This window comes from Poromitra crassiceps (assembly GCF_964638095.1).
Source record: "Poromitra crassiceps genome assembly, chromosome: 5".
NCBI lineage: Eukaryota > Metazoa > Chordata > Actinopteri > Beryciformes > Melamphaidae > Poromitra > Poromitra crassiceps.
Window position 1 is genome coordinate 29798231 of NC_139642.1, and position 9858 is coordinate 29808088.

A 9858-nucleotide genomic window follows, 5' to 3' on the forward strand; every position below is an offset into this window, starting at 1 on the left:
ACAAGGGTAAAATATATTCTCTGCAGAATATCTTATTTTGGCCTCTAAAAAATATTTTTGGCAGGACGGTGATTAATTTTTTTGTTTACCAGCACTTGGCAGGTGAGCCAGAAAGTTATGTTGGGACACTGATACATACTACAACTGAAATAATCCATATACAGTATACAGTATATGCCATTACACACCAACCGCCATATTGGGTATGACTGAAGGTAACACTGTGTCCTTGTCCTTGTTTACGCAGAGTGTTACTGCGAGGGGGGAGAGGACAAACGCATTCCTCTACTCAGGGACGTCTTCGAGGCCTTCCCCTCTACCCCCGTCAACATCGACATCAAGGTCAACAACGACACACTCATCAAGAAGGTGTGTGTGTGTGTGTGTGTGTGTGTGTGTGTGTGTGTGTGTGTGTGTGTGTGTGTGTGTGCGCGCGCGCGTGATGTGCGCACGTGTTTCTCTCTCTGTCTGTCTCTCGCCTTGACTAAATCATTTATTTCTGGCTTTCTTTACAACAAGAGAAACAAGAGGAAAGGAGAATTGTTAAATACCCCCCTAAAGTCATGCTTTAAATGTATATAAATTGTTTTCACAGAGTTGTGTTGCTAGGCAACAGTTTGGAACCTAGCTTATGTCCTGTCAGTTATTGTACTAGCAACACTGGACAGGAAGTAAGCTGGGGGGGGATTTTGAATGTTTATGTTGTCAAGTTGAAACCGTCTATAAAAAACCGTCTATAAAATACTCTACTTTTCCACAAAAAAGGTTTCTACACATTTGTTATCACTCAATGATGGAACAGATTGCTTTGTTTGCATAGAAATTAACCCAAAAAAAATCACTGATAATAAATGTATTTTGAAACAACTTCATACCACTTTTTATTTTATTTTATTGATTTATTGTTGCAAAGAGTCACGGCACCGTACATAACATTTCTCATGTACCATGTAATTTATGCAGATGGTATTGATTTTCCAGTTCCTTGTATATCTTTGCAGGTCTCTGAGCTGGTCGTTAAGTATGACAGAGAGCATCTGACTGTGTGGGGCAACGCCAGGAACCAGATTGTCAAGAAGTGTTACAAAGAGGTAAATGAACACAAGATGTATGCAGGGTTGCCTTGAAATCCTTGAAAGTTTGTGAATTTGAAAATAGACATGGTCATTGAAAGTTCCTGAATTAAGGCTTTAGAGAGATTTATTAGGCAACTCCACTTTCGACAAGTGAAAAGGAAATATTTTCTAACAAGCGTTGCAGTCTGAGGATTTCCGTCATTTGCAATTGCAACTAACACAGCAGCACAGTTGAAAAGTGTTGACACATTCAAGCCTCTCTCTTTTTAATTGTTGTCTGTGAGCTTCTGTCAAGCCTGCCAATTCTCATTATAAAATTCGTAGTGTTGTAGCACTGTAAAATATGCCATGTTGGGTTCTTGAATTTGGGGGATTTGATGTTGAAGGAGGTCTGGGAACTCTGTGTATGGCATGGCCTTATCTTCAAGACATTAGGTGAGAGGTTTTAGAAGGTTCTTTGTTCCTCTGCTCTAGCTGACTGTCGTCATTGGTGTGTAAATAGTTCTGCATTCAGTTCACATTCAGTCCAGTCGATCCAGGCAGTCAATTATCTTCGACGTTTGAAAACACAAACATTTAATAATATTCGTTTTTGTCCACTAGGCCTGTCTTTTTGTTTTTGTCTGTAAGCTCTTACATTCCTGATTTAATACCAGTTCAAGCTTATTTTTTAATTCATGTTGAATTGCTTGAATTGAATCGCATGGGAATGGAAATGCATTGTGGAGTGAGTATTATTCAGTACTGGAGCTACTTGTCAGACCAATCTCATAGAAATCTTGACACAAAAGTACAACCTCATATCATCCCTTATCATCATAAATGACTAAACTGAAAGTGAACTGACTCCAAACCGTGTGTGTGTGTCTGTGTGTGTGTGTGTGTGTGTGTGTGTGTGTGTGTGTGTGTGTGTGTGTGTGTGTGTGTGTGTGTGTGTGTGTGTGTGTGTGTGTGTGTGTGTGTGTGTGTGTGTTGTAGAACCCTCGTATCCCAGTGTTGTTCAGCCTTGCCAGAGTATTGCAGCTGTTAGGTCTGTTCTACACCGGCCTCCTGCCCTTCATCCCACTCAAAGAGCAGTTCCTGGAGATCCCCATGCCCTCCATCCTCACCAAGTACGCACACGCACACACACACACACACACACACACACACACACACACACACACACACACACACACTCTCAGCTAGCTACCCGACTTCCACTCCTATAGTTCATATCGTAGATAGAAAAACGGCCTAAACTATGTACATTTTTGTTGATTTTATTCCAATGTGTGTGTCGAGGGTTAATTATGTTATGCCATGAGCTCAAAAAGTCTTAAAGTCTCATTTCAGAGATCTTCATTGATGTTACATCAACGTTTTGAGCTCATGGCATAATGTAATTAACCCTCGACACACAAATTAGACTAAAATAGACAAAAAATAATGTAGTTTAGGCTCGTTTTTTTCAGTTTTCAGTTTTCAGTTTTTTTTGTCCTACGATATATATATAGGACCTGAAGTCGGGCAGCTGGCTGAGGTCAAACACAAAAGTGTTGCTTGCATATAGCCTATTGATTAGCACAGTGAGCACAGTGGGTATAGCCTATGTCTTGCCGTGTGTATCCGCACTGCTCTGTGTAGTCCAAGCCAACATACTATAGATACAAGTCTTCTATAGTTCTCGTGTGTCAGAGAGACAATGGTAATACTACACTCGCTACACCAGAGCTAATCAGTATTAGTCTACAAGTACACGGCATTTGATAGCAGTGGGTCAAAGGTCAGGGACTGTATTACAGGGATAAGGACTCTGTTTTAAAGTGAGTGTGGATGGAGATCCAAACCGGGACACAAGCTTTAATAGGTTTTAATGAGAATGGGTGAGAGCACAAAACTTATAAGTCTGGCGCAGAATATTTTCTTTATGGGGTAGAGGCTGAAATCTACTTGCAGGGGACAGAGTTCAAGTTCTTAGCTCCAGCTGCTATTTCTCGTCCAGTGTAGCCTCCATGCAGAATGGTGGAGGCTGCACAGCCACACGCCTATTTCACATCCCACCCAAATCAGCCATTGTGTAAAAGGCAGGAAGTAAAACAGGTGCAAGCAAGCAAGCAAGACCCATTTAGGTGTTCCAGTCCTGGGGCTCTAATGGCTCTAACCTGGTGATAATAAAACAAATACAGAGGTCGTTGTCTTCCAGCCAGGCTCAGGTGTGCCCACTGGACTTTGTCCCTGTCCCTGCCCACCGCTTCACTGTTTCCTCTGTTCAGTTATCTGGGCCACAAAGACGAATTCAATCATTCAAAGAAACATAAGTTGCCTGTATGCGCTGTATGGTCTTTAGGCTGGCTTTACACGGTGAAACTTGCACGCAACTTTAGTTGCATGAAACTTAGGTGAAACCAAGTTGCAAATTAATTGCATGGTATAAATCCTTCTGCAACTCACTGTAAACCAACCAATCACAAGATTGGTTGAACCAATCAACTCACTTTAACTTGTGAGTTGAACCAATCACTTCAACCAACTAAAGTTGCGTGAAAGTTTCACCGAAGGCTGGCTTTACACGGTGAAACTTTCACGCAACTTTAGTTGGTTGAAACAAAGTTGCGAATGATTTGTCTGGTCCTCTGCAACGTACTTGAAACTTGTCTGGAACTCAGCTGCAACAGTTGCAAAACTCTCAACTTTGTTAAACTAGTTTCATGCAACAGCCAATCAAAACACTGTGGGCTATTAATACACTGATGGCTCTCATCCTATTCGCCGGGACAGCCACAATGAAAGAAAGTAGCCAGCCAGTGGCAGAAGAAAACCTGATAAAACACGTCCGAATTGATATTATCCATCTAGAAAACGATATAAAATAAGATACAAAGATGCAAGTTACAATGATACTCCCCACTTGATACAGTACAGTATATAATCTACTGTAGCGAGAGAGAGGAAAGGAAAAACAATATGACAGATTAAACATTACCAATCTGCCGGTAGCTAGCTTGTTTTAGTGCAACAAACTAGCGTGTTGCATGAGACTACATTATTTTTTAATAGCTTTGTGTAAATGTCAAGTTGCATGACGTTTCATGCAATTTGCAACCTGCAACAGTTGCGTGAAAGTTTCACCGTGTAAAGCCAGCTTAAGGATCGAGGTCATAGCGATTCCGCATGCTGCACATTCATTAAGGCTGAACTGATTTCCTTCCTTACACTTCTGTCGAGGCCACGACAAGATTTGTGTTGCTCAACATAATTGCCCAATGCCAATTAAAGGAACACGTTTCCCTTGGATACTCGACTCCTGTTATATAACATCGATCCGTGATCAATACGTTCCACGAGTTGTTTTGTGATCAAATGTTGAAATTTGTCTTGTTCATTGTGCCCACTTTCCCCTCAATCTGCCTCGTCTGCTTCTACTTCAGTTAGTGTTACTGATTTTCTACATTTCCCGAATGACTTTCAACAACCCCAAGAGAACAGGGGCATGTTCAATTGCTCCGAATCATAGCAAACAGTAAGTTTAAAAGGAAATGCTAGTGCATTGGACATCCTGTTGTAAAGTCAATGGTGCATAATTCATTCTTAAATTGATGGACAGTGAAAGCTACATTAATGTCGAACTGTCAATTGTTAAGTTGAATTATGAGTTAAAAAAATAGATGAGAAAGTCAAGTGTTCCAAATTCAATTCATTGTCATAGTTTTTGAAGAGGTTAGATACTGTAAATTGGCAGGTAGTAACACCTTGTCTTTTCTCTTTATAAAGGAAAGTTGAGGCCGCAGTATCTTGGTGGGGGGGGGGGGGTGACTTGACTTGGGACTTGACTTGCCTTAACTAAGGACTCGACTTGGCTTGACTTGACATAACCTGTGTGACTTGACTTGAATTGACTTGACTTGGCCAAAACAAAATTGAAAACTTGGACCAAAGTGACTTCGTCCCATGATATATAATAATACAATATACTGTATAACTTTTAATAATGTCTTAGACTGTTTTCAATAATGAAGACTACTTCACTAGTCAATGATTGTTTATCCATCCCATTCACTAATCCATGGTTCCTTTCCATTCATCTCTCTCTCCCCTGCAGCAACGCCCTCAGGTTACATCAGCCATTCATAAATATGCACGCCCTCTTTATCCCTGTCCAATCAATGTCTCCCACGCTTTCCCTCTCTTCGGCTGTTGCCAATCACCTAAATGAAGTTCTATTTAAGACTCTTGCAAGTTGTAACTCACCCTGTTTGTTCACCCATATAGCTGCTGTTCCTGCGTAGCTGCTGCTTCGCCCCTCCTCCCCTGAACACCACCAATGTCATGACTCCAGTAGAACTCCCTATGGGGGTTCTCTATCCTATAAATCACTGACGTCCTCCTCTTGTCTCAGAGGAGCGTCATCATTCCATGGAGTCATTCGCCAAATCTAAGTGTTGTTTTATCATTAAAGTTTATCGTACTTTCCTTCTAGTCTCTCATGATTGAAACAGTGTCACTCTTCTCTGTGTGATTCTACAGACTAAAGGATCCTAACAGCTTAACTAGGAGCCAGCGACTCGTCGCCTGGTTGGCAGACAAGTAAGTAAACTCACAAGTCAGAATGGCATTCAGGTGTATTTTCCAGATGAATGACTGACAGTATTGCTTTTGCCTTCTTTGCAGTGTGCATATCACTGTATTTCATCATGTAGCCTACATAAAATGTGATGACACCATAAGGGATTCTGGGTCTTTGTTATAATGCCGTAGGGCCAGGAGAAAACCCTGTTAAAGCATTTTATCATTTTTAGTTTGGGCTACCCTGAATCTGCAGCACGTCTCTACTTGCACTTGTTATGCTTCCTGCTGATGACAGTGTTTTTCTCTGTTGCAGCTTGCTGATGAGGAAAGCTCTGTTTGACCATCTAACTGCCAGGGGAATACAGGTAAGGCTGCTGTTTTGTTCCCCTGTAGTAGCTCTTGCAACTATGGGGGAGTTCTATATATAGCAGCGTTCACACAAGGTCCTTAAAATGTTTAGTGTGCTTGAATTGAACTTTTCAACATTTCCGGTTATGTGGGTTAAAAAGTGCTGAAAAGGACCAATAAATAAATAACATGTTGGACACAATGCAAGTCAAAACAGGAAAGAAGACCAACAAAAAAGAAACGCCTTACAAGCATGTGAACCCATGATGATCCTTATTTACTGCCGAAAGTTACACACCGACCGTACAAGGCGTGTTACGAATAGGTAGGCTAGGATGCACTACTGTACATGGTAGCATCACTAAAAACACTTGTAAGGTAAACAAGCAAGGCATTTAGGCACAATTAGAAGGTTTAGACCACCCGCTGCTGTGTGTTTTAACGGAAGAAGACCATTACATTTTTATTTTTATTTTTATTTTTTTGGGGGCATTTCGCCTTTATTTTATTTTTTATGTAGGATAGTAGGCAGACAGGAAAGTTGGGGGGAGAGAGAGAGGGGATGACATGCGGCAAAGGACCACAGGTTGGATTTGAACCCAGGTCAGCCGCGCCTTCGTGGTATGCGTGCTACCAGGTAAGCTACCAGGATGCACAACCATTTACATTTTATTCACTTACAGTAGCTGCTCCGTGGATTATATTACTAGAAATATTGCGTGCTTCGTGTGCTCGTTTCATTGCGATTCACTATATGATCTGCACAAACATCGAGAACCTTCCAGGGTTCCTGTGAAATTCTGGAAAAATTGGGAAAATTAATTTTATTATTTGAATTGAATTGCACTAAAAAACAGTCATTCAGACTGTTAAGGCTTCAGAGAGTAGTACTGTAGTACAGAAACATGACCTGCCAACCAGTCAATTCAGACATGTAAATTTTGTCCCGACACTTTGCCTATTAAGATCTGCTTAACAGTCTGAGAGAATAGGCTGCAATGGCTGCTGCACCACAGGACAGAAGCATTGTGGAGCCTTCCTGCGACAGCCAGCGCTCTGAGTTATGCGTGCATTACCCATAGTGCTCTGTTTATGGTTTCAGGTCTACATTTGGGTGCTGAATGACGACGAGGACTTCCAGAGGGCATTTGACTTGGGAGCCACAGGCGTCATGACAGATTTTCCCACCAAGCTTAAAGACTTCATAGAGAAGAATGGCATTTCTAAGCCCCAGTGACCTGCCAAAAACTACCTCACACCCACACCCACCCCAATCCCCCCCCCCCCCCCCCCCCCCACACTGATTATCCTTCAACCTGACTGACCTGCCAAAACAACCCCAAGTCTCCACTTTTACGACATGCATTCCAGCGCGGGGCATTATATTCTCAGACCATGTTTTACAGTTCACCAGTATCACCCCCGTGCTCTACACTCGGCGCTGATTCATTTCCATGGAAACCATATCCAGGGATCTGTTCTGTGCATCGGTAGCACAACCCCTCACTATTTTGAATCGTAAACCGTAAAAGAAAATCCTCGTAAAGAACACACATACCTGCTACCCTTCTGTAGTGTCCCTCACAGGTTCTTCCTGGTTTGTTGAATTCATGGAATTTACCATCAGAGGTGTTGATGGAGAGTTGATACTCTGGTATGGACTGAGCGTGGACATCCACCCCACCTCACTGCACAACTACAGTAGGCACCCACATACACACAGCACAATGTGACCAGGGGGGTGGGGAGGGATCGATACAGCAAACCTAACTCCATAATATAGTCTACATGCTAGCTGATGACAGGTTCTGAGATTTGTGTTGCATTTCCAGGCTAATTAAGATCATGTGTTCTTTCCAATCATACTTTCATCATGGGAAAATAGCGCTTGAAAGACTTGAAGGTTTTGAATTTCATAATTGATTCATGGTTTTTGACTTGACATCAGTGCAGCTTTACTGATGCAAGGAGATTACTTTGTGAAGAAGGAAAAATTCATGACAAATTGCAATATATCACGTATTGTAATAATAATATGCTAGAGGCGCTCTGACAATTCCCACCAACACCAGCAGGTGCAGCTTTAATGACCAATAATTAATATAATTAAGTCACTTTACGGTGATGTTTGGTTGAATGAATGTTATTTTATCAGCTGCTTTATAATGGCCTGTTTTTATGGCCATTTAAAATATGACAATAATCTAGAAATCTGAACAGTTGTGAGATCTTTTTTATATGTGCCACAAGCAACCGAACACCTGTGACTACCTGTGGCAACTCAAAGGGCACAGACACACGAGTCGTTGGCTTGACTGATGCACTGATATTTGGTTTCAAATGAGCTTGGACAGTGTGAGTATTGAGGTAGACATCGTCACGGCTCCAGGTTTAAGGTTTAGTCACAGGCAAATTAAATTTATCTGTGGATTGTACTGTAAAAATGTAACTGTTTTTTTATGTTCTTTGAATAGACAATGTGTGGCACGTCATAGCTTTGTTGTTCATTTTGTTTCTGAGTTTGTGTTTTTAGTTGAATACTAGATTTTTATGAATCCAAATGAAAACAACTGCGGGTTTGTCCCGTTATGAATATGGGGGAGAAACCTGCACAAGATTGAAAATGTCTCATCTATTTCACCAGTATTATGAAATGTGATAGTAAAGTAAACATTGAAAATATTGTATTTTTGTGAGGGTGCTTTAAGGATACTTGAAGTGTATTGTAACCACAGGATATTCCCACAGGCTACATGTTGCTTGATTGCTTTTTTGCAGTCAGTTGCATTTGAAATAGTATAGAAGCAGATGTCTTATCGCCTTGCTCTCTATCTGGTTGTTAAAATCTGAATGTCTAAAGATCATTAAGATGATTATACCACTGAAACTCTAATACAAGTTCATGGCCAGGTATGAATGTAGTATTGATTGAATGTACTGTATGATGTATAAAAATCAAAAAAGTATTGCTGTTTTATTTTCTTCAAGTTGTTGCCCGGCATTTCTCGTAGTGCTGTCCATTAGTTTTCTTTTATTTTCATAAATGAGATATGCTGAGGTGTTATGTCCACATATACAAGGTCTGAGGTTTTGGAAAAATGATTCCTGTGTGGATAACATTATTCTTTCAGTGAAAACAGTGATCCAGCAGGATGCAATTATAGATTTTAATTAGATTAATATTGCTTTGATTACATTATTTGTGGTGTACTGTGTGCATTTGTTTTGCATGCTCCAATGAATATTTGTTAAGCTGTTGTATTTGTATTTGTTGTGATTTTGACTTTTTGAACCAATCTGTGGGACCTCGTTATGTGGGCCTCTTGATGGGCTGATCTGATTTGCATAGATGGTGAAGTTGTCTCTAGAATCAGAATCAGCTTTATTGGCTAAGTATGGAGACAATACAAGGAATTTGACTCCGGTATGTTGCTCTCAATGTACTACACAGGAAAATAAGTATGCATACAAGCTAAAACAGCTATTAAAGGACACTGACAGAGGTAACATAAAACAAGTTAACTACTACCGTATTTACAACAATAAGTCAAATTTGTTACCGTATCAATAAACGCTGAAAAACATTTCTATACAAATTATGTGTGTATTGTATGTGTACAGTGCATTCATATTTTTCATTTTTCGTAGGTTTGTGCAAACCTTTCACAATGATGTACAGTGTTGATGTTGATACCACAGTCTATCGGTTGATACACAACATACCGGTATTACTGTTCTAGTGTGCAATATCAGCCAGGAGATGGCGCTGTTGACTGAAGATGGGATTTCATAAATTTCCCGAGCAGAAGGTCGGGCATGTTTTGTTGCATGGAAATCGGATACAGAAATAATCCCACTTTTTACATTATGTGGCTGTCCATCAGCT

General features: G+C 40.7%; 1 protein-coding gene across 1 annotated transcript in view; it reads left to right on the forward strand.

Annotated features, from left to right (window-relative positions):
- gdpd1 (glycerophosphodiester phosphodiesterase domain containing 1) overlaps positions 1-9541 on the forward strand; it is a 14141-nt gene extending 4600 nt beyond the window's left edge. Inside the window, exons 6-11 of the mRNA XM_083636432.1 lie at positions 248-369; positions 1002-1091; positions 2055-2188; positions 5583-5642; positions 5938-5989; positions 7075-9541. Of these exons, the coding sequence (XP_083492558.1) occupies positions 248-369; positions 1002-1091; positions 2055-2188; positions 5583-5642; positions 5938-5989; positions 7075-7209 (593 nt within the window). The 3' untranslated portion in view covers positions 7210-9541. The remainder of the gene's footprint in view (positions 1-247; positions 370-1001; positions 1092-2054; positions 2189-5582; positions 5643-5937; positions 5990-7074) is intronic.
- Positions 9542-9858: the final 317 nt, after the last annotated feature.